The following is a 25,886-nucleotide window of genomic DNA, read 5'->3' on the forward strand; positions in this document are numbered from 1 at the left end:
TCCTTTCAGGGTCAATTTACCTAGTAGAAAGGACTATTTTAGAGAACCCCTCCCTTCCCTTTTTATTTAGCTTTTCACTGTGTTGCCCATGATGTTGAGGAAACAACCAAAAGACAATCAGAATCCTGGAGAGTGTCTGGATTCTGGCCCCAGGGCTGCCAATGCCACTTAGGTGGGTCCCCATGTCCTGACTGTAAAAGAACAGCCTTGCGCCAAATATTGTCTAAGGTGCTTTCAAGCTCTAAAATTCTATGATCAATGGTCAGTCTGAACAACAAACTAGCCAACCAACCAAGCAAACTAAACTACATTTCCTGTGGCCAAATTCTCAGAGCCCAGGAGCCCAGAGGTCAGCTTATTGAATAGTGGGAAGAGTCAATTTGTTCAAAAGACATGCTACACACAAAACAAGTATCAGTAAGAAATAGCACTTTTCTGCCACTATCTAAACACGACCTAAAAACAAAATATAAATAAGGTTTTAAACTTCAATATGTATACTTAGCATATGGACTATCTATTCCCCAAAATGGAAGATATTTCTGCATAATTTCAAAGTGTAATCATATAACTTCTCTCCTAATGATGTTATACTAACAAAACCATAAAATTTTAATGTTTTTGAAATGTGAAAATACTTAACAGTATAGTTATCTGTATTTATAACACTTTTTCTTTTATTTAAATCATATACATTTCATTAGAATTTCTAGCCCAAACATTGTATTTGAAGGTGAGAGAAAACAAACTGATATAGGTGAACTTCTTGGCACTTTAGTCTTAGTCCGACATTTAGATAAGTCACTCTCAAACAAATACAATGTCAAAGCGTACTTGAATTTCTTTAATCTAAGGAGCCAAGTGGACAACACCCAAGTATTATCTATTCAAAACAAGACCTACTCAGTGTTAACTAGAGTTATTTTGATCATTTTGCAGTATATACAGATATCAAATCACTATGTTGTACAACTGAAACTAATACAGTGTTATATGTCAATTATACCTCAACACAACAAAACAAAAACCAAGACCTACTCTTGTAAAATGCCAGATAGTCCAGGAAATGGCAGCCTTTCTGCCGCTGAGCCTCTAGGCCAGTGTCAAAGGCCTCCTCTTCTCGGTCAGAACAGAGGACCTGGGATAGGTAGGTTTCTGCTTACCTAGACTCATTTGCACAGCACTTCACAGCCTCCCAAGTCTCTTGCTTCTTTGCTGCCCTTACAGACAACACGTAGGCCTTTCTTTTTTTTGCCATTTTTAATTTAAGGCCTTCACTGACTGATTTCCTTATGGGAAATGGGAAGAATGAACATGATTACTAAATTTCTGGTCTAAGTGTCAGATCTCTAGTTCAGACTGTTCAAATGCCACTGTCATGCAGAGCCCTCTTTCCCCCCGCCCCCATTCCTCCTTAATTGGTAGTGTTAAGGTAAAAGCCTTCAACAATAGAAGTCAAACAGCCTCCCGCCCCCTCCAGGTACTCCATTGAAATGTGCATTTCTGAGAGGCTTCCTGGGTGACTGACTCAAATTCATCTTTTTCTTCTAGAGGTTGGCAGTAACTGCAGAACTGCAGGGTAAAACATTAAAATACTGGTGAAAAATTAGGAAGAGCTTGCAAGATGTAGAATTTTGGGGTATGAAATCGAAATACTGCCCTCCAGTCTTAACACCCTTTTCTATGCCACCGTGGAAATTCATTTAAAAGCCTTCCAAAATGACAGTTTTGGTGAAGTTCTAGAAAGATCAGGCATTATTTTAACCCAGTAGGAAAAAAAAAAGAAATATGATTATACAGTTTGCAAGATAAAAGTTAAAGGATTAAATTCGCCACTTGCTTCAATATTTCAATAATTGGACCTGTTGATACCTTAGGTAAGAAAAACATAGCAACTGGTGTATAAAACTACTGAGTCAATTCGGGCATAGGATTCCGAGATGAAGAACTTCGAGGTGCAAACCTTTACATTATATCGTGTTTCCACGGTAGTTTTATTGACTCCTTAAGAAGACTTTGCTTGGTCTATTTGAACCCTGGGCATAGGTCAATAAAAAGACCGTAGCTGATTTAGATAGTTCCTAAATTCTGACATCAACTCTACCTTAAGTCTATATAACAGCAGACAATTTAAGAAGTCCATATTCTTCCAAGCCAGCAGCCATGGCAAGAGTCCCTTTCACTTGGCGCTATTACAGGGAAAACCAAGAAATACTTTAAAAAATATACAGGCCAAAGAACTGGAGTTAAGTTACTAGGGTAGGGCTGTGTAAAGCTTTGGTGACTCACTAAATGAAGTTGTGAACTGGGGTCTTGGCACTAGGGGAACACAGAAGAAACAGAAAAGTTGGGGGTCTTGCGTAGGGTGGCGAGCACACTTTTATCTTTGATTGGCGGAATCACTCAGACTTTTCTTTATGGCGTCACCGGCTACCTGCCTGTAGAAAAGCTCCGTGTCTGTGACGTCACGCCTCACTGACCAATAAAAGGCCTCAGTCTGCGGGCCCCGAGGAGGGTTGTGGGCCCCTTTTTGTGAATGAAGCTTTACGGACCAACCCTCCGGGAGTCCCCGGGAGCCGCGGCCCTTGTGCTCGGGCGCCTCGGCGGCAGCGTCCGCGGCTGCGGTGGGCGCGCACGGTTACTCCGGGCAGCCCCAGGCGCCGGCGGCAGCACCGTCGCCTCTGCCGCGCCAGCGGGCTGCAGGCACCTGGGGGCGGGCTGGGGGTCGCCGGCAGCGGCAGGAGGCGCTGTAGCGAGGGCTGTGGCGCGGGTCCCGCGGCGGCCGCAGGAGGGAGCGGGACAGCCGCGGTGGGCCAGGCCCCTCCTCCGGCTCCTGCGCGGCCACCTCCCGCCGGGCTCCGCCGGCGCCTGCAGTCGGCGCAGCGCCGCTCCGCGCCCGCAGCCCTGAGCGCCCGCGCGCGGGGCCAGCGGGGGCTTCGGCGGGCTACCGGGCGCGCGAGGCCATGGTCGTGGTCCCCTGACGGGCCGCGGCCGCCTCCATGAAGCGGAAGAGCGAGCGGCGGCCGAACTGGGCCGCCGCGCCCCCCTGCTCGCGGCGGTGCTCGTCGTCCTCGCCGGGAGTGAAGAAGAGCCGCAGCTCCACGTCGCAGGAACTGCACCACCTGGACCGGCAGGACGACCTGTACCTGGACATCACCGGTGAGCCGGCGAGCGATCGCATGGCGGGGCACCCCGGACACGCGGCACCCGGCGCGGGGGTCCTAGCCCACCCACCCGGGGCAGTAGAGGCGCCTCCCCGGGCCAGACTGACACGCCTCCACCCCCACCCCCATAAAAGCCAGAGCCGGCCACACCCCCTTCAGGATCCGGGCCCTGGGAGCGCCCCCCTACCCCGAGTTTTCTTCTGCGTTTGTTGCAAGCTGTAACTTTATCCGTTTTGCACCCTCCTACCCCAGCAAGATGGCCCCAGGGGTCACCTTTCTAAATTGCGGGCGTCTGCTCGGCGCCTCGGGATTTTCCTAAATTCGAGTTGATACCGCCTCCCGGGTTGCAAGCTCGGTTGGCCCTTAAGGAGTATGAACCTCCGAATCACTCCAAAGGATTCCCCGAGCGCGCTGAACACGCCGGCGCGGGAGCTGCAGTGTTTATTTGGCGTTTGCCAAACCTCCGCTGCTCTGTGGGAAATGGAGTCCCTCCCGCCTGGGGCGGCGTTCCCCGGCCCGGCGCGGAAGCCAGATCCTTGCCCTGGTCCTCATTGCTCTCGCCCCCTCCCCAGCGCGCGTATGAGCACGCCCCAGACCTCCTAGGGATAATTTCCCTGCCTTGCTTCCGGAATGTCACTTAGATGGCATTTGAACCGGTCAGCTTGATGAATGCCCAGAGTTGTCACTTTTGAGAAATCACAGGTAGAAAAGCAGCCGTTTGATAACTGCTTTATTATTAGTGCCTATTCTACAATTCTTGAAGACTTTATAAATCCAATTTGGGAGCCGTTGGGTTTGCCAGGATTGACACTGAAGCGTGTGAAGGCATTAAATGAGATGATGTTTGTGGAAACGCTTTGTCTACAATTTTGAGGGATTTTTCAGTCTGTTTTCTGTGGCGCAGAGTGTGTAAACCTCGGTGTGTTGGATTTTTATAAACTGTTTCCCGCCCATTGATAAACCAGGTAAGCTGGAGTGGTCAGAACATTAATTAAGAAGATGCTCAAACACAGAAATTTAGTAGAAATTATTTTCTAGGTCGATGGATAGTTGTTTTGGAACTAAGGTCCATTTCACAGAAAGTTGAGAGTAGAGCGGAAGGTATCTCGGCGTTGAGTGGATGGACCTTGGCGACAGAGGAGGTAGGCAGGAAGGGGTTGCCTTAAGTACCTGTCTCCGGCTGGCACCAGCCCAGGTCCACCGTAGCGCCTGGTGCTTTAGGAGGTAAAGCCCACTTGCTGAGGCTGAGACCAGATCCCACCACATTGTGTGCTCCCGGGGAGATGGCCCCGCAGAGGAGGGCCGCGGGTGCAGGACCCACACAGGCCTTATGCCTTGTTATGTATACCTCTTCGAAGGACCTTGTTGAATAGCATTTAATTTGGGGGCAAGTAACACACTTACTTGGTACAGAATTCTTAATTACAAAGGTGAAGAGGAGTATTATATATAGTGAAAAGTTGGTCTCAGCCACCGGGTGTTTTTCCCCAGAGGCAACTTATGTTCCTAGTTTCTTGTGAATCCTTACAGAAATAGACTGCATGGTTACACGTATACATTCTCTACCGTACATAAGCACGGCAGCATACAATACGTTGTTTTGCACATTGTTTTCACAGTATTTCTTAGCAGAAAGATTGTTCTGTATTAGTACATGCAGAACTGCCTCATTTGGTTTTAATTACTGCTTCTGCCAAAATAGATATGGTTTAAAAGTATAAAACCATAAAATGGTGTATGTGGATTTAAATGTATATGTATATGTTTTATGACTTGTTTATATATATGTGTATGTTTTATGACTTGTTTAGACAGTTCCCTATTGGAGACACTTGTCTCCAATCAAAAAGGAAGAGTCTGACAGCAAAGTCATTGGGGTAAATCTTGCTTCTTTATGGAAAAAAAGATGCAATGTGGCTGGCTTTCCTGAGGTAGTGATCAATGAATTAATTTCAGAAAACGTCACCAAGCAGAATATTGAGGAAATAGTTGGTGCACTATATAAAATCATAATACTCGTATTTAGATGACAGGCCCAGATAATGGAAGGGTCCAATCTCAGTGTAAGATCACTCCAGGGGAGTTAAGGAAATCAACTTCCCCTACGATTTCTCCAGATGTCCCTTAGTGACAGTCTTGTATTCCTGGGAATAATAATACTTAATCAGTTTGATTGGTGTGATATACAAGACAAAGTAACTTTGGATGCAAGGTGAGGATTTCTTTTTACTGGGCTTGTAGGAAACGCTTGAGGCCTCATCCTCAGCAAGTGGCAACCTGGTAGCATCCTTCCCAACTTGTTTTTCCCTCAGTTATTGTTTTCTAAAAGCAGTGCATGCGCATTTTTAATGTCAGACATTACTAAAGGAGATATATAAATATAGTTAGTCCCCCTTGCCTGGTAATATTTTCTTTCCCTTCAGTTTTCTACTCATATTCAAGTTTCTACAAATTGTACTATACCAGTAAGAGCGGTCCTCTTTTTAATGGCTGCATGTTGTGGCATTGGATGGCTGAATTGTGATTTATTTAATGCTAATAAATAAATGGTTATTTGGGGGTTTTCCAATCCCTACTGCAAATGGCTGCAGTAGCATCAGTGTACATGTCTACCTACACGTGTGACTGTGTAAACTTGAGGTGAAGAGGCCAGGCCAAAGTATATATAGGTTTATCCATTTGTGAGTGGACTTTTGGGGCAATTATGAATAATGCTGCTATGAATGTTCACATACCAGTTTTTGGGTATATACCAAGGAGTAGAATTCCTTTGGGTATATACCTAGGAGTAGAACTGCTGGATCACATGGTAACTGCCAGGCTTTTTTCCAAAGCAGCTGTACCACCAGCATTCTCACTAGCAATGTATGGATTATTCCACATTCTCACCAACACTTGTTACAGGATTGTGAAGATTCTTTCCCAGTGGGGTTGGTTTGTAAACATTATTACTTCTGCCCACTCTGCCTTTAAATACATTACTTTTTTTTTTTTTAAACTTTGGTCCCTTCACATTTTTATTACAGTCTATTTTATCTGTAGGTTGAATTCCCGTAGATCCCAGAGTATTTCATGTGTGTACATTTAACATAGGAGGCTTAATTCCTATTTTTGTTCCTCTCTCTTTTGTTATGTGGTCATTATTTATTGTCTATCCTGCCACCCCGATATACTGGACACTACTCTTACTAGGAGCAGACTGACCCAGGTTTTATTCCTAAGCAGACCCCATCAACCTCTCATTGACCATTCATTCAGTTCTTGCCATATGCAATGACATGGAATTTTACCTGTATTCCTGGTGCAGTTCCAGTGCACCATGTGAAAGAAAGGTTATAAATACAGTATAAACTGTATATGTTAATGCCAGAGAGGTAACTGAGTAAAGATAAGATCCTAACGAGTTATCAGTCAGGAAGCAGGGGCAAGAAGGGAAGCGAGGAGGGCTTTCAGTTGGATTTGGAGCTAGGTATCTAGATGAGAGAAATACCAAGGGAAAAAATGTTGGACACAGTCAGGTTTTGTTGTTGTTGTTTGTTTGGTTTTGGTTTTTTTTTTTTTTTTGCCCATGCGGCTTGTGGGATCTTAGTTCCCCAACCTGGGACCTTGGCAATGAAAGAGCGGAGTCCTAACCACTAGACCACCAGGAAATTCCCCACAGTCAGGTTTTTGATTTTCCTATGAACCTCCTTGTGGCCAGAAGTCTGAATCTTTTTGATCTCTATACATTCCTGTCCCTTAAATAGGGCCCTCTGTAAATGACATTGCACATTTTCCTTTCCTCTTTATTAATATAGAAAAAAAATTAAAGGCTATAACATTACTGCATAATCTGTTTTTGATAATTTATAGGATTTAATAGCTGGTACAGAAGTTCAATTTATTTTACTTTTTTTTTTTAAATTTCTGACTAGTAACAAAAATTGTCAATAACTGTTGGCTTAAAAAATATTCTTGGTGGTTTGTCTTAAATTGAAAAATACTTTTTTTCAGTGTCTGCCATTATGTTCTACCTTTTAAAGAGTGTCTATATTATAACAGTAACTAATTTTATTGGAGAAGCTCTAATTGAGGTCAGGATGGTTATTTAAAAGCATTGATTAATGGTGTATTGGATACTCATCAAATAAAATGAAACAGATACAGCACTACTCCTCCCCCCTTCTTTTTAGGATTTTAAAAATCACGCTAGACATCATTAGACAGGGAAAATTTATTCATTAATTGAAGTATTTTTTGAATGCTTACTATGTAAAATAGTCATGTGTATTCATTGTTTGCAGTGATAGAAATATATTTTTCTTGATAGAAAAGGAATGCTGTTAACCTGGGGCACTGATTCAAGGAGGAAATAAATTAATTTTTCTTCAACGGTTTCATGTAGTAGATTGAGTTTCAGTAACTGAAACTCATCAAAGTCTGTAGTGTTCATTTTTCTTCTTACTTATGACTTATGTCTATACTTACTCTCTGCGTAATGTGAATTTACTTTCTTGATTTATGTGCTCACTTAATTCTTCAACATCTTTACTTCTGATGGCATTATGTTAGTCATCTGCTTTGAGTCTCATTCCTTAGGCACCAATAAAAAGGCAAAAACTTAACACAGTTTCAGTGTTGCTGCCACATAAAGAGTGTTTGGGCATAAAGATGAGGGGGAGGTGGAATAACTGGGTTACACAGATAGTATTTTTTTGTTTTTTAATATTTCTTTATTTATTTGGCTGCACTGGGCTTAGTTGCGGCATGTGGGATCCTCATTGAGGCATGCGGGATCTAGTTGCCTGACCAGGGATTGAACCTGGGCCCCCTGCATTGGGACTGCAAAGTCTTAACCACTGGAGCACCAGGGAAGTCCCACAGAGATGGTATTAATGCCAGGAGTTGACAGCACAAATTAACTGCGCTGTGCCTTAGAATGGGAATGAATTTCTCCAAATTTTGTTGGGGTTGGGGAGAGCTGGAATGAAACCACTTTGTGGATTTTTAGGATGGAAAGAAGGCACTGGCACATACCAATGACATTTCTTGGAAATTTCTGAGATAGTCTCCTGGGAACTCTGAATTGATGGACCTGGTATTTTTTGAAAGGCTTTTAAGAAATCCCCTAGGAATTTCACAGTTGTCCATTTTTCCCTGTGAAGAAGCCAAGACCAGAGATAAGTAATTTTGCAAATTTGTAAAATAAGTTTGCAAATTTGCAAACTGCAAATTAATGCAGTTTCTTTTTGGGAAAGTCATGATCACCTGCCTTTTATTCTTTCTGACAGATAAAGCTGCTTCACAGTTACACATAAATGATTTCTTGAACATCTACTAGTTAGTCCTTTGCTACTTTGGCTAGTAGATGATGTCATAGTAGATACTCCATAAGTAGTATCTATGAAGTTGAATTTAGAGAGATGAATAATTATCTAGTGAATTTGGAAAAATGAGCAAACTAACTACACAGTTCAGGTCTTTCAGAGCTCATGCTATTTTCCAAGTTGGCCATCATTACACCCCTGATCTTCCAGATATTTCATTCCTTCAGCAAACATGTAATGAATATCTATTCTGCCAGCCTTTTTTTTTTCCTCCTTCAAGTGCATAAAATAGGTCACTGCTGGGAGATAGTCCCTGCTCTCATAGAGGTTATGTTCTCTGCTTTACTTGAGAAAATAAAACTTGGAGGATTTGAAGGAGAACTAATCTGAAGAGGAACCATATCTTGGTTGAAATCTTTGGGGAAGAAAAACTTTGATGGTAGCGTTTTTGAAGAGCTAATTCTGGTAGTTAGGCTCGAGGACACCAGGGAAAGCTGGTGTCTCCCCACACAGGGGCTGAACACAGCCAGATTTAATAACCTTTTGGAGCCTGGATTCTCTCATCTGTTTAAAAATAAAAAGTCTGCAGAGTTGTTGGGAGGATGAAATGAAGGGGATGCATGTTAAGTGCCTGGCTTGGTGCCTCGCTGACAACCGGGGCTCCATAAATGATCTCTGGTATTACAAGTGTGCCAGCAGTGGGCAAGCCCGGGGGGTACAGAGGGCACACTGAGTCATCATGGTTAGGAGGGTTTCAGGCTCAGAAGCAAACATTTCCCCCATACGTGTACTTGCACAAAAGGTTCGGTGAATCAAAACAGTGAAAATGCAGTGTGTTCCTCTCCTTGCTTCTGAATGTAATCTTCAGGGCAGAAACGCTGCAGATGAGGCTGGCTCAGTATTTGTCAGAGACGTGGAGGAGGTTTGGCGCCGTGTTGATAATCTTTTCTGCCTTGGGAAAAACGTTACAGTTTCACTTTAAAGATTTCTTGTAAGAGGAAGAATAAACCAAAACTCTTCGGAGGCTATTATTACATGCTTTTATTATACTGAAGAGTTTGTATGTTGCTACTATTAAATTGCAGCTAAGTTTATGGGGGGTGGTTCTTCATAAAAATGCAAAGTCCTCATGGGAGAGCCTCAGGTAGAAGATTATTTTTAAAACGTGTGTTAAGTTATTTACTGATAAAATACAAATTTTTCAGAGTGGCTAACTTAAAGCATGACTGTGCCCTAGTACATCCGTTTTAAAAGAGTATTTCACAGATCCAAAAGCTTTGACACTGGTGGTGCATATTATTGGCAGACAGGGTGTTTGTTTTGGGTAAAACAAATTACCTTTCAAAAGGCCTTTCTAATGTTTAATGTGTGGCACAGAGACCCAATTTATTTGGAAGGGGTGGGAGTTAGAAAATAAGATAAATAAGAAATGATATCTTTAAATCTATTTTCTTTATTACACTGGGAAAAAATAATTTTAGTAGCCAGTATTTTGTTTTTCTTCCCATCCTAGCTACAGAATATTTTTATTTTAATCTTAGTAAGTCCTTTAAGGTCCTTCACACTAAAATTACTTTTATAATTGTCTTTAAAAAGAAATGAAAACATGGGTAGATTGGTTTATCTGAGTATTTAAAAGCCAGTCCTCACTTAGGCCAGGTACCATTATGAGTGAGGTAAGTAGGTCCAGGGTTTACTCTGGGCCAAAAGTGGAGAGATTGTATGGAGACAAAGAAAGTGGTGCGGCAGGAGCTAACCAATTTTCAAATACTGTTTCTTTACATTTTTTGATTTTTAGCTTCCAAGGTTGGTTAGTCACTTAATTTGTAGAAGTGCTGACTACCATATTAGCCAGGGATTACCTTAGAAAACAATTTCCAAAATAAAATTGATTTTAACTTCTGAAACACAAGGTTATTTAACTGGAATTTGTACATCTCATCTGAATTCTCTAGTTTATTTGAAAGTTTTACGCCCTCTCTCTCTCTCTTTTTTTCTATAGCTTTTCATGGATACTGCTCCAACAAAGGTATTCAGATCATTGACTCTACTTTGCAGTTCTTTGATGATTTTAAAACTGTAGATTTAATCTGTTAGTTGTGATTCTTGGTACCGTCTCTTCCTGTTTGCTTGTCTTAATTTTAGTCTTAGGTAGCAGTTTTAGTTTTCTATAACTGTAGAGTATCTTTCATATGTTTACGACTTAAGTTGAAATCTGTCTTTATATGAAAAGTTCTGTTGGTTTCTGTGTACAGGTAATGCTGGAAGTAGTTTCTGTGATATTTTATGGGGTTAATTATGAATGCTATGTTTTGTATGGTGGATATTTTTGGTAATACTAAATTTTTATTTTAATTAAATCTCACTTTTGTAAGCGCTTGCCGAAAGGATACTTAGAATGAGTTGTTACGACAGCTGTTCTTGATCCCCACCCCCCACCCCCCATTATTTTAGTTATTTCTAGGCATTTCTTTGCTTAGTGGACAGGCATATATCTCACTTACTGTGTTTGGTAAGAGGGAAATCTCATGAAATGCCAACCTGAACTTCGGGAACAGGGGAGTTCTTTTGTATCCTATTAAAAAAAAATTTTTTTTAATATTCTGATTCCCTTTGATTTTCAGGCTCCTCACCAAGGCCATTTACCAAAAGAACAAATCTGAATGGCCCCATATACTTATTATTTTCAATTGAAAATTTTATGACTTTATTCTCTTCATCTTTTATTCAGCTCCTTTAATTCTTAGTATCATTTATATTCTAGAGGAGCAATTCTCTTAAGAGTCCTTTATTCACCAGTCAGTTCAAAGGTTTGGTCCCATTGTCTTTGAGGCTGAAAAGCTGAGGAAGCTAGGCAGGGTAAATTCATTCTAATTGCATAATATCACATATTGATTTCATTTCTCAGGTAGTTTACTTTTACACCATTAAAATTTGGTCGACAGTGTACTTTTCACAAAAGAGAAAAACATCTTGTTCCTCATGTCAGTGATATTTGTTGTTCCTTCAAGTTCTAATTTGACAGTAAAATTACTTTCTTGGCACTGCTATGCAATTTATGACATTGATCTTTTTATACCCAATCCGTAATGCTATAATATCATTACAGATTATGAATTCTGCAAAGTCCTCTATTTTAGGACCATCTCAGCTGAATCATTCTCTGCATTTTGCTCATTTATCCTCATTTGTATTCGTATGAATTGTGCTATGGAATTTATTCAACAAATATTTATTGAGCAACTACTTTGAACAAGGCAGTGGGCCAAGTATTACTGAGGAAGGGAGGAGGGGATATGAAGATTTAATAACAACATGCTCATTATCACTGAAAGATTGAGAAGGCATACACTCTTAAGTCATCATCTCAATGAAGACAGGCAGTGAAGGAATCAGTCATTATGTAATTTTGCTCTCTTAATTTATACAGTGTCAGTTTGAGAGAAATTAGTGATGGAAATGTTACTTGATAATTCCTACACAAAGTGAGTTATTTTTTTCAATATGTGGTCAAAATGACCTGTCTTATGGTGTCTTTCTCGTGTATGTGTGTGTGTGTATGTGTGTGTGCGTGCGTGTATGTTTTAACCTTTAAAAGATGAGAAAAAGCTTCATTTTGGTATATAACTAATCATATATATGTATGATATGAATATATGCATACAGTTAATAATATCCTGGAAACTATCCCTCTACTAACACAGAGCCAAAGTGAAAGGTCTGAATTCCAATTAATTCTGTATCACTAATTTGAATGTCAAAGTATCCCACAGGACATAACTTAAAATGAGATACTTTGTTTTATTTTTAAGAATACCTTATTTATTGGTAAGAAGTAATTATAGAGCACCTTTTAAGTTGAGTATTGCTTCTTAAATTGGAGGCACTAAAGATGGCTAAATATTTTAAGAACTATATTTGGTATGTGTGACTTTTAAACTGAAAAGCATTCTGATTTTCACATTCTTTTATAGGTGCTGAGGAAGAATTGCTTTGACACGAATGTGTAGCAGAATTAACATTATGGTTTTACATTTTGGGGAGCTGTTCTCAATCTGCTCTTAGAATTTTTTTATTTTACTGCTGTCATTAGATAGCTTTCTGGAAGCACCTAATACGTGAAACAAGCATCTTAACATTCATTTATTTCCTTTTTGACAGTGTACTGTCAAAAAAGCTTAGAATTTAGCTAGCAAACACAACTGAGGTTGGGATTTTAACTCCACTATTATATTCTAATTTTAAACTATTGTGACTAAAAGGGCTTGAAGTAAAAACATATCCATTCAGGATATGTTTGAGTGCGTATTATAGTCTCATCCTTGCAATGGGTGCTGCAAGAGCTGCGATAGAGATTTCATAGTTGACCCCGGATCTCTGGAAAGTGACACTAGTACATGGAACTGGGTGATATCTATATATCTTCTGTATCACATAGAGGAACTTATCTGTGAATATCATGGACACTCAAAGATAGATGCCTCTGAATGAATGTGATCCTTGGAAAGGAGGCTTGAGCTATGTTTTAAAAGATTCTCTTATATTCCCCTGCAGAACCAGCAGGAACTGTTCTTGATCACAGTAACACACAGTAGTCTCTGCTTTCTCCTTCCTCCTGACAATACCATTGCTACTACTGTGGTGGCATTTGTATGTGTGAAGGGTGATTGCTGGGATTGGGGATAGACTCTATCCCAGCATGGGATACCCCCCCTCCCCGACCTGTCCTGTTCTTGTATTCAGCAGTTAACCTGAATTAAATAATAACTTTGCTCCAAAATGGAAAAATACTTTATTTAGTGAAATCTCTCTTACTCAAGAGGGCAGGAAAAGGAAGATAAACCTTAAAACATTCTTTATTTAATAGGACCTATTTAGATTATTTTGAACAAATACATTTTTAGAGGCTAAATTTGTGGATTCAGAAGACAATCATTTCCAGGCACAGTGCTAAAGGAATTTTTTTTTTCTTGTGGAACACTTTTGCGAATTTCCAAAATAAAAATGTTGGCTATTCCAAAGGCTAAGCAATAAACTTGGATTTTTAAAAAAAATCCATGCTTTGGATTAAGGACTGTATTTTAAAGTGATTTCAGAAAACAAGTATTATTCTAATATAGAGATTTATGAAAAGGCTTAATAAATTTTGTTTTATGCCACAAAAGCGTTTTTAAATAATGCCAATTTCTTTTGTGTACCTTTTACACACCCCATTTAACATAACCATATGCAGTGCTGCTTTGTTGTAATTATATTGTCTTCAAAACATTTTACTAAGAATAAATAGGCATATATAAAACTGCAGTCAATGTCTTGTTTCGGATTCCCCCAGAACAGACTGAGTCAAGGATTCCAAGGCAAGCACTTTCTTTAGGAGATGGTCCCAGGCAACTCTCAAAGTGAAGTAGGTAAGTGAGAGGATCAGGAGGTGCAGGCCATAGACCGCTCATTAGCAAGTAAGTTACTTACTGTGGTAGCTGTAGTTTGATCCCACAGGGGAAATCTGGGAGCCAGTGTAGAACAAGTGAGGATGGAAGGGGGCTGGGATATTTGTACACTAGTAACTCAGAGGGTGAGTGATAATTTTGAAGTGGTGTGAGGGCAGCCCAAATGGGCTCTGCAGGTGGGAGAAAGTCCTGAAAGAAATGTTGGTATAATAATTGCAGTGTGTGCTGAGAAGGGGAGGGTGGGAGCGGTGACTCCTGCAGTAGCTCATAGTATGGTTAAATTTTTTCTGTGAGCTCTTAGTGCTATTAGTGTTTTTTTAGCTATTTAGCCCTCAACCATTATCCCAAGTTGAGTTTGTTATTGTCACTGTGCTGTGTCCTGGTGAGGCAATTTTGATAGCAAATGTTGGGAGAAGGCACACACGTGACAGGGCGGGTTTGTTAGAAAGAACCAGTGGGAGAGTACTAAGCTGGATGTTTATGATGCGAGCTTAATGAACCATTTGCAAGGAATCGTTTAAGGAAACTAGGTAAAGATGTGTGTGCAGTTAAGGATAGTTGGAAGTTCTTTGATTTTTATGAAAGGCTTTATAAAGATCACTGTAGCTTGGAGATTTAACTAACAGTTGTGATTAGCATCTAGAAGAATTATGGCCAGAGACAATCCTGACTTCAGTAAATGTGAAGTGACTGGAAGGAGCTGAGCCATTGCCAATGTAGAATGCCAGGACTGATCTCCTTGGACACTCTGGATTCCATGCAAGTACCATTTCCAAGAACTCCTCACCCCCAGCTAAATGGAGTTTATGCATACATGTGAAGTCAGCCACCTTATGTCATTTATTTCCAATAAGGCCAGATAACAAGCATTAGGTACTCTTGTGAGTGGTTCAAGATAAATAAATCTACTGATTTAATTGCTCAGGAGTTTATAATCAATGTATCATATGCGTGTACAAAGTGTTACACAAAGTAGGGAAATCACAGTTTACCTTGTGTAAGTAAGAGTTATTTTCCTGCCTTTTGGATGCTTTTCCCATATTATTAAAGCTTTGCATAGTCCCTTTTCATTTTTCTTTGGAAACAATAATTCAGTCTCTTTAACAGAGGGGGAAAATAGTCATACTGCTAATCTTGTGAGAGGTAGACTTTAACAATGCTGAAGCTTTCACAGGGGATCAAGATTCAGTAATAAAAGCCTTGACTTCGGAGACATTAGAAATAGTTTTTCATCATTTTCCTAAATATGAGTGGGCAGCTTTTAGAACTTATTAGAAAAACTAGTGCTGGTGATGTTTCCTGCCCTATAATCCTGTTCCATGTTCTTGAGGTGCATTCCTGATCCTGGGTTCCTGACACGTTTATCATTGGTCCGTGCAAGCCCCTTTATTAGGCTTTCTGTTTCTGAAATACGGCCCACTAAACAACACTCAGTATACTCTTCAACTAGAGTTGCTTGTTTTTCTTTTATGTTTTTTCTTTTCTTTATTTTTTGAATAGATAATACATGCACATGGTTCACAATTTAAAAGATACAAAAGCGTAAACAGCACAGAGTAAGATTCCCACTTTCAGCTGTCACCTAGCTGCCTATTTCCCCTCTTCAGAATCAATTTGACAAAGCTGACCTCTTGTGTCTTACCAGAGGTTTTCTATGTATTTACAAATATATGTATATATGTGTATACAGATGTCTGTGTGTTTGTATCCTCTCATACAAATTATGGTCCATTATTCCCACTGATCTCTACTTTGCTTTTTTTCACTGCTCTTAGGTTGCTCATTGAGCCCAGAGTTGGAATAAAGTGAGCTGGAGGATCCTAGTGGGCCATGCTTTCAAGATGCTCTAGATTAAGATGTGATGATAATAGCCTCTGGGTTAGTCAGTGTATGCTCCATGTTAAGGCCCATGCTAAAACCTGTGTCTGTCCTCCACCTCCAATAAAGTTTCTAAGATATAGGTGCTCATTATTTTTTAAAAAGACAACACATAAAGAAAAGAAAAAGCTCAGTGATGCTACTAGCAAGGGTGTTTTCTCTATCAGTTAGTTTAGGCTTGGTTATACTGTAATAGCAAGCCCCCTCCCAATCTCAGCAGTTTAACATAAAGATTTAATTCTTGTTTCTGTTTCACAGCCACTGTGGGTTGGCAGGGGTTTCTGCTTCCTGTAATTGTTTGGGAACCTAGGCTTATAAGTAGCAATGGTCTCTAATATTGCTGGTCCCTGTGCCAGAGGGGAAAAGAATGCTGTGGAGGGTCATTATCAACAATTAAACGCTCATTTTCGTCATAGTTCATTGAGCAGAATTAACCATGTGGTCCCACCCAACCACAGAGGGACAGGAATGTGCCTGTTAGGTGAACAGCATTAATGAGTACCACAGTTAGCCTTTTAGATTGTTCAGTGTATATTTGTATACATAGATATCTCGATAGAGAGATGTATTTTTATATCAATAAGATAAACACTAAGTAATTTTATCATTACTTTTTTCCACTTCATATGTTATAGCAGAATCTTTCATTGTCCTAAGTATGTGTCTAAATATGTATCTCTTTTGGATGCATATTATTCTATTATATGCCTATATAATAATGTATTTCCTTGTGGCTCCTCTCCTAAGGAAAATGTACGTTAATTCCCATAAAACTGGTAGAAATATTTAGAGGTTGTAGACCCTCCCCAGCCAAGCATTGGATTCCTATCATGGTCTCTAGGTTGTAAATATAAGTGCTATTTAGAATAACCTCTCTTCATCCCTTTTGTCCCCTCATAAAGTACCGTTTTATAATTTTTTTAACTTGATATTTTGTATTGTTTTTTGTTTTTGGCCACACTGCGAGGCTTGTGGGATCTTAGTTCCCTGACCAGGAATTGAACCCGGACCCTTGGCAGTGAAAGCATGGAGTCCTAACCAGTGGACCACCAGGGAATTCCCATAAACTTGATATTTTGTATAGGTAAATACAGTTGTCCTGCAGTATCTGTCGGGGATTGGTTCCAGGAGCCCTGTGTATATTATTAGGGAAATTATTATCTGTGATGATTTACAAATGTGTTTTCTATTTGTCATTTGCCTTTTGATTATCTTATAGTTGTGGTTGTGACGTGTGTTTACCATGCAAAGTTTGTAGGTGAACCTGCTAATCATTCCTCTTATGGCTTCTGGATTTTAAGTCATAGTTGAACTCAACAAAGCTATTAAGGAGTTCTCATGTGTTTAATTTCTCCTGCACTGGCCTGCATGCTGTTGTTCTTAAGCATTTTACTCACACATATCATATATTATAAACCCCACAATATTGCTTTGGCCAAAAAGTTCGTTCGGGTTTTTCCGTAACATGCTACCGAAACCCGAATGAACTTTTTGGCCAACCGAATATATTGTTACTACTTTTGTTAAAACAATCATCTTTTAAAGAGCTATAATTGAGAAAAATCTTATATATTTACCCATGTAGTTACCATTGCTCGTGCCCTTCATTCCTTTGTGTAGATCCAGAGTTCCAAAAGGTATCATTTTCCTTCTGCCTGAAGGATGGTGTTTATTTGTTTTGTTTCTGTCTTTTAACATTTCTTATAGTCGGGTCTCTTTTACCTTTTTTGTAAAAAAGGTAAAAAACATTTTGAATGTTTAAAAATGCCTTCATTTTTGAAACGTTCTTGCTTATTATGGAATTCAAGTTTGGCATTTTTCTTTTTCCTTTCTGTACTTGTAAAGACATTGTTCTATTGTCTTATCACTTACATTGGTTCCCACAAGAAATCTGATGTCCTTATCTTTGTTTCTCTGTATGTAATATGTACTTTTTCCTCTGGCTGCTTTTAAGATTTTCTCTTTCTCACTGGTTTTGAGAATTTGATTATGGCATATTTTTCTTCACATTGTGCTCAGGACTTGAATTTCTTGGAGCTGTGTGTTTAAAGAGTTTATCAGTTCAGGAAATTTTCTACCATTATTTCTTAAAATTTTTTTTTCTGCCCATTCCCCCTCCTTAATATACAGTTACCTGTATATTAGGCCATTTTAAGCTGTCCAAGAGCTCACAGATGGTCTTTTCAGTTTTGTTGGATTTTTTTTTCCTTCTCTCCCTCACTTTCATTTGGATAGGTTTACTGCTATGACTTCAAATTCACTACTATTTTCTTCTATTTTCTTATCAGCCATTAATCAAATCCAATGTATTCTTCATCTCAGATTGTAGTTTTCATTTTTAGAAAAGCTCAATTTGGGCGTTTTTTATATCTTCCATGTCTACATTTTTTTACTGTATTTAAAAAATAATAGTCCTTTGAGATGTAATTCACATATCATATAATCCACCCATTTAAAGTGTACATTTCAGTGGCTTATTTTTTTGTAATAGTATATTTTATGTAGTATTGAAATACTAAATATTAAAAAAATAGTATTTTGGGGGGGATAAATAGTATATTTACAGAGTTGTGCAACTATCCTTTTAATCTAATTTTAGAACGTTTTCATTATCCAAGAAAGAAACTTTTTTCCTAATAGCAGTTATTCCCCATTCCCTTCACCTTCTCTTCCATCCCAGCCCTGGGCAACCACTAATCTACTTTCTGTCACTATAGATTTTCTATTTTGGACATTTCATATAAATGGGATTATACTATTATTGATATTTTGTGAGTACTTTCTTTCACTTAGCATAATGTTTGAGGTTCATCCATGTTGTAACATGTATCATACTACATTCCTTTTTATGGCTGAATAATATTCCACTGTATGACTAGATCACATTAAACTTATATGTGTGTATATATAACTTTAGGTGGACATATATTTTATGTGGACATATATTTTCATCTACTAACAACATATGAATGCAGTTATGATAACTTTTAATGTTTTTCTCTGCTAATTCTAATTTGTGCATCAGTTCTGAGTCTATTTTGATTCACTGAGTAGTCTCTTCATAATGGGTCATGCTTTTCTGCTTCCTTGCATGCCTGGCAATCTTCGAATGCTGAATTTTACCTTAGTGGATGCTGGATTTTTTTTTTTTTTTTTTTGGCGGTACGCGGGCCTCTCACTGTTGTGGCCTCTCCTGTTGCAGAGCACAGGCTCCGGACACGCAGGCTCAGCGGCCAGGCTCACGGGCCCAGCCGCTCCGCGGCATGTGGGATCTTCCCGGACTGGGGCATGAACCTGTGTCCCCTGCAACAGCAGGCGGACTCTCAACCACTGCGCCACCAGGGAAGCCCTATTTTTATATTTTTATAAATCTTCTTGAGTTTTGTTCAGGGATACAGTTAAGTTACTAGTTTCATACTTTCAGTTCTTGCTTTTATGATTTATTAGGTGGGCCTGGATCGGTATTCATTTGAGGACTAATTATTCATTATTGAGGCAAGACCTTCCTGAGTCTTATCCAATGCCCTGTAACTTAGGAGTTTTCACAAAATGGCCTGGAAAACAAGTGCTCTCCCAGCCTGTGTGAATGCCAGACACTGTTTGCTGTAATCCTTTCAGATGGGCTCCAGTGGTTTCCTAACATGCGTGTTCTGTACGCTCAAATACTTGAGAGTTTTTACAAATCTCCAGGGTTCTCTCTCTGTGCAGCTTCCTTCTCTTTGGTACTCTGTACTATGAACTTTTGCTGCTTGGTTTCCCTGGATTCAGCTTCATCTCAACATGGAGTCTGCTGGGTTCTGCCTTGGTTTACCCTCTCTGTGCAGTGGCTGTAAGTTGGGGTAATTGCGGGACTCGCCTTTTTTTGTTTACTGTGTCTTGGGGATCACTGTCCTCCATTGCCTGATATCCAGAGTCCTGAAAACCATTATTTAATGTATTTTGTCTGTTTAAAAAAATTTTTTTTAGGAGGAATGGTAAATCTGGTCCCTGTTATTCTATCTTGGCTAGCAGTGGAAATCATGTGTTTTCTTATATATTTTATGTTTCATTTTCTTACATTTAAATATTTTCTCCATTTGAAATTTATTCTGCTGTAAGGTCATGGGACCACTTTTATTTACTTTTTCAGATGGCTACCTAATACCATTTATTTACTCGACATCTGGTTTGATTTATCATCTTTATCAAGCATTAAGTTCCTGTATATGGCTGGGTCTGTTTCAGAACTTCTGTTGTATATATGTCTATCAGACACTAGGAACACTCTGTATTAGTAATGGAGTAATAATCTGGTAGTGCTAGCTCCTTCTTAGAATTCATTTAAAAATTTTTTTTCCTCCAGCTATTCCTGTTTGTTTATTCTTACATATTTTTCCATATGAATTTTAGGATCAACTTGTCTATTCCATAAACAAACAAAAAATCCTGCTAGTTCTTACATGAATTAACCTGGAGAAAACTAATCTTTAGGATGATGGCTCTTCTGTCCACAAACATGGTACATCTTTTTGTTTGCTCAAGTCTTCTTTTCGGTAGCTCAGTAATGTGTTAAGATTTCATAGCATACAATGTCTTACACTTTACTTATTAAACTTTTTCTTAGGTACTTTAATCTTTGTTGTTACTATTATGAATGTGATTTTTTTTCTCTTCTGTTTATTTCACATATTAACAATTCTCTGAACAATTAGCTGAACTCTTTATGGAAAATATTTTAATTTTATTTAACTTTGACTCCACAGCACCTACCAAAGGGTTTGGAAAGTAAAAGTGGCAGTTCAATGTTTAGATGTTAGAATAAAGACTGAGGAGTTACTGTAACTACATTAATACTACATTTACAGTGTAGATGATTACCTCATGGCTTTGTTTTTAATTATTAAAGTTTAGGGATTGATCATTTTGATCTTATTGCTATTTTCTTATTTACCCCTTGTAAATAAGACTCTATTAATATCCTTGTTTAGTTACCTGTTTTTGAACTATGTAGAGTAAGTTAGTATGGCTAATAGTGATTGTATTCAGTGAATAGATTTTTTTATTTGATAAGTGAGTAGGAATTTGCTTGAGAAGCAAAATGGTCTTTTAAAAACTTCGGGTTGGACTTCCCTGGTGGCGCAGTGGTTAAGAATCTGCCTGCCAGTGCAGGGGACACGGGTTCAAGCCCTGGTCTGGGAAGATCCCACATGCCACAGAGCTACTGAGTCCACGCACCACAACTACTGAAGCCTGTGCACCTAGAGCCCATGCTCCACAACAAGAGAAGCCACTGCACGAGAAGACCGCGCACCGCAACAAAGAGTAGCCCCTGCTCGCTGCAACTAGAGAAAGCTGGCGTGCATCAACGAAGACCCAACGCAGCCAAAAATAAATGAATAAATAAATTAATAAAAACAAACTCTGTGGAGCTGAAACATAAAAAAAAAAACTTAGGGTGTTATGCTGCTGTAAGAAATTAAAGCAAAGACACATAAATGGAAAGACATTCCATGTTTGTGGATTGGAAGACTTAATATTGTTAAAATGTCCATAGTGCCCAAAGGGACCTGCAGATTCAGTCAGTCCCTATAAAAGTCCCAATGGCATATTTGTAGAAATTGAAAAAACATCCTAAAATTCATATAGGAAGACAAAGCTAAGACCTCACACTTCTGATTTCAAAACATACTACAAAGCTACAGTAATCAGAACAGTATGGTACTCACCAATAAAAAAGGCAAAAAATTTAAAAACTCCCCATACCAAGTGTTGGGGAGGATGTGGAGCATTTAGAACTCTCATACCCTGCCATAAGGAGTGTGAAATGATACAACCACCATGGAAACCAGTTTGTCAGTTGCTTGGAAAGCTAAACATACATATCCCAGTGATCCCACTCTTACGTATTTACCAAAGGGAAAAGGTAACACATATTCACACAGACTTATACATGAATGTTCAAAGCAGCTTTCTTTGTAATAGGCAAAAATTGGAAACCACATAAATGTCCATGACCAGATGAATGGATTATCAAATTTTCATATATCCATACAATGGAATAATACTACTCAGCAATATAAAGGAGAGAACTATTGATAAATGCAACAAACCATATGGACCTTGAAATCATTAGGTGGAGTGAAAGAACACTGGTAAAAAGACAAACATACTCTTTTTTTGTTGTTTTTTTTTTTAATTGGATTATACTTGCTTTACAATGTTGTGTTACTTTCTGCTGTACAATGAAGTGGATCAGCTATATGTGTACCTATATCCCTTCCCTGTTGGATCTCCCTCCCACCTGCCTCCATCCAAACCATGTAGGTCGTCACAGAGCACCAAGCTGAGACCCCTGTGCTTTATAGCATGTTCCCGCTAGCTATCTATTTTATGCATGGTAGTGTATATATGTCAATCCTGATCTCCCAATTCATCCCACCCTCCCCTTCCCCCACTGTGTCCAATATCTGTTCTCTACGTCTATGTCTCTATTCCTGTCCTGCAGAGAGGATCATCTGTACCATTTTTCTAGATTCCACATATATGCATTGATATATAATATTTGTTTTTCTCTTTCTGGCTTACTTTTCTCTGTATGACAGACTCTAGGTCCATCCACATCTCTACAGATGACCCAGTTTCATTCCTTTTTATGGTTGAATAATATTCCATTGTATATATGTACCATATCTTCTTTAGCCATTCATCTGTCGATGGACACTTAGGTTGCTTCCATGTCCTGGCTATTGTAAATAGTGCTGCAATGAACATTGTGGTACATGACTCTTTTTGAATTATGGTTTTCTCAGGGTACAGGCCCAGTAGTGCGATTGCTCGGTCATATGGTAGTTATATTTGTCGTTTTTTAAGGAACCTCCATACTATTCTCCAGAGTGGCTGTATCAATTGATGTTCCCACCAACAGTACAGAAGGGTTCCCAGTACAAAAGCATTCTCCAGCATTTATTGTTTGTAGGCTTTTTGATGGTGGCCATTCTGACCGGTGTGAGATGACACCTCATCGTAGTTTTGATTTGCACTTCTCTAATAATTTAGTGATGTTAAGCATCTTTTCATGTGCCTCTTGGCCATCCGTACGTCTTCTTTGGAAAAATGTCTAATCAGGTCTTCCGGCCATTTTTTAATTCGGTTGTTTGTATTTTTGCTATTGAGCTACATGAGCTGTTTGCATATTTTGGAGATTAATCCGTTGTCCATTGCTTCGTTTGCAAATATTTTCTCCCATTCTGAGAGTTGTCTTTTTGTCTTGTTTATGGTTTCCTTTGTTGTGCAAAAGCTTTTAAGTTTAATTAGGTCCCATTTATTTATTTTTGTTTTTATTTTCATTACTCTAGGAGGTGGGTGAAAAAAGATCTTGCTGTGGTTTATGTCAAGAGTGTTTTTCCTATGTTTTCCTCTAAGAGTTTTATAGTGTCTGGCCTTACATTTAGGTCTTTAATCCATTTTGAGTTTATTATTGTGTATGGTGTTAGATAGTGTTCTAATTTCATCTTTTTATATGTAGCTGTCCAGTTTTCCCAGCACCACTTATTGAAGAGGCTGCCTTCTCTCCATTGTATGTCCTTGCCTCTTTTGTCATAAATTAGGTGGCCATATGTGCGTGGGTTTATCTCTGGGTTTCTATCCTGTACTATTGAGCTTTATTTCTGTTTTTGTGCCAGTACCATCCTGTCTTGATTACTGTAGCTTTGTCATATAGTTTAACATGGGGAGCCTGATTCCTCCAGCTCCGTGTTTATTTCTCAAAATTGCTTTGGTTTTCTGGGTCTTTTGTGTTTCCATACAAATTGTAAAATTTCTGTTCTAATTCTGTGAAGACTGCCATTGGTAATTTGATAGGGATTGCATTGAATCTGTAGATTGCTTTGGGTAGTATAGTCATTTTCACAATATTGATTCTTCCAATCCAAGAACATGGTATATCTCTCCATCTGTGTCATCTTTGAGTTTTTTTATCACTGTCTTGTAGTTTTCTAAGTACAGGTCTTTTACCTCCTTAGGTAGGTTTATTCCTAGGTATTTTATTCTTTTTGCTGCAATGGTGAATGGGATTGTTTCCCTAATTTATCTTTCTGATCTTTTGTTGTTAGTGAATAGGAATGCAAGAGATTTCTGTGCATTAATTTTGTAACCTGCAACTTTACTACATTCATTGATTAGCTCTAGTAGTTTTCTGGTGGCATCTTTAGGATTATCTATGTATAGTATCATGTCATCTGTGAACAGTGACAGTTTTATTTCTTCTTTTCCAGTTTGTATTCCTTTTATTTCTTTTTCTTCTCTGATTGCTGTGGCTAAAACTTCCATAACTATGTTGAATAATAGTGGTGAGAGTGGGTAACCTTGTCTTGTTCCTGATCTTAGTGGAAATGGTTTCAGTTTTTCACCATTGAGAATGATATTTACTGTGGGTTTGTCATATATGGCCTTTATTATGTTGAGGTAGGTTCCCTCTATGCCTACTTTCTGGGGAGTTTTTTTTTTTTTTTATCATAAATGGGTGTTGAAGTTTTTCAAAATTTTTTCAGCATCTCTTGAGATGACCATATGGTTTTTATTCCTTAATTTGTTAATATGGTCTATCACGTTGATTCATTTGCGTATGTTGAAGAATCCTTGTATTCCTGGGATAAATCCCACTTGATCATGGTGTATGATCCTTTTAATGTATCGTTGGATTCTGTTTGCTAATATTTTGTTGAGGATTTTTGCATCTATGTTCATCAATGATATTGGTCTGCAATTTTCTTTTTTTGTGATACCTTTGTCTGGTTTTGGTATCAGGGTGATGGTGGCCTCGTAGAACGAATTTGGGAGTGTTCTTCCCTCTGCAATTTTTGGGAAGATTTTGAGAAGGATGGGTGTTAGCTCTTCTCTAAATATTTGATAGAATTCTCCTGTGAAGCCATTTGGTCCTGTACTTTTGTTTGCTGGAAGATTTTTAATTACAGTTTCAATTTCATTACTTGTGATAGGTCTGTTTATATTATCTAATTCTTCCTGGTTCAGTCTTGGAAAATCTTACCTTTCCAAGAATTTGTCCATTTCTTTGAGGTTGTCCATTTTATCGGCATATAGTTGTTTGTAGTAGTCTCTTATGATGCTTTGTATTTCTACAGTGTCAGTTGTGATTTCTCCTTTTTCATTTCTAATTTTATTGATTTGCATCCTCCCTTTTTTTCTTGATTAGTCTGGCTAAAGGTTTGTCAATTTTGTTTATATTCTCAAGAACCAACTTTTAGTTTTATTAATCTTTCTGTTGTTTTCTTTGTTTCTGTTTCATTTATTTCTTCTCTGATCTTTATGATTTCTTTCCTTCTACTGACTTTGGGTTTTCTTTGTTCTTCTTTCTCTAGTTGCTTTAGGCGTAAGGTTAGATTGTTTATTTGAGATTTTTCTTGTTTCTTGAGGTGAGATTGAATTACTATAAACTTCCCGCTTAGAACTGATTTTGCTGTGTCCCGTAGGTTTTGGGTCATCGTGTTTTTATTTTCATTTGTTTCTATGTATTTTTTTCCCTCTTTGATTTCTTCAGTGATCTCTTGGTTATTTAGTAGTGCACTGTTTAGCCTGCATGTATTTGTGTTTTTTACAGTTTTTTTCCCCACAATTGAAAAAGTCTAATCTAATCTCACAGCGTTGTGGTCAGAAAAGATGCTTGATACGATTTCAATTTTCTTAAATTTTCCAAGGCTTGATTTGTGACCCAAGATGTGATCTCCCCTGGAGAATGTTCTGTGTGCACTTGAGAAGAAAGTGTATTCTGCCACTTTCGAGTGGAATGTCCTATCAATATCAATTAAATCCATCTGGTCTAATGTGTCATTTGAAGCTTGTGTTTCCTTATTTATTTTCATTTTGGATGATCTGTCTGTTGGTGAAAGTGGGGTGTTAAAGTCCCCTACTCTTACTGTGTTACTGTCGATTTCCCCTTTTATGGCTGTTAGCATTTGCCTTATGTATTGATGTGCTCCTATGTTGGGTGCATAAATATTTATAATTGTTATATCTTATTCTTGGGTTGATCCCTTGATCATTATGTAGTGTCCTTCCTTATCTCTTGTAACAGCCTTTATTTTAAAGTCCATTTT

At 38.7% G+C, this 25,886-nt stretch overlaps 1 protein-coding gene across 7 annotated transcripts in view; it reads left to right on the forward strand.

Annotated features, from left to right (window-relative positions):
* The first annotated feature begins 2,701 nt into the window (after nt 1-2,701).
* Nucleotides 2,702-25,886, forward strand: part of CDC14B (cell division cycle 14B) — a 99,144-nt gene continuing 75,959 nt past the window's right edge. For 4 of the 7 annotated variants that reach the window (XM_073805965.1, XM_073805963.1, XM_073805964.1 and 1 more), the window contains exons 1-2: nt 2,702-3,159; nt 10,473-10,499. In XM_073805965.1, the coding sequence (XP_073662066.1) occupies nt 3,000-3,159; nt 10,473-10,499 (187 nt within the window). In that variant the 5' untranslated portion in view covers nt 2,702-2,999. The remainder of the gene's footprint in view (nt 3,160-10,472; nt 10,500-25,886) is intronic. The other 3 variants (XM_019940422.3, XM_033857839.2, XM_019940421.3) reach the window with 1 other exon arrangement.

This window comes from Tursiops truncatus, chromosome 6 (assembly GCF_011762595.2).
Source record: "Tursiops truncatus isolate mTurTru1 chromosome 6, mTurTru1.mat.Y, whole genome shotgun sequence".
Classification (NCBI taxonomy): domain Eukaryota; kingdom Metazoa; phylum Chordata; class Mammalia; order Artiodactyla; family Delphinidae; genus Tursiops; species Tursiops truncatus.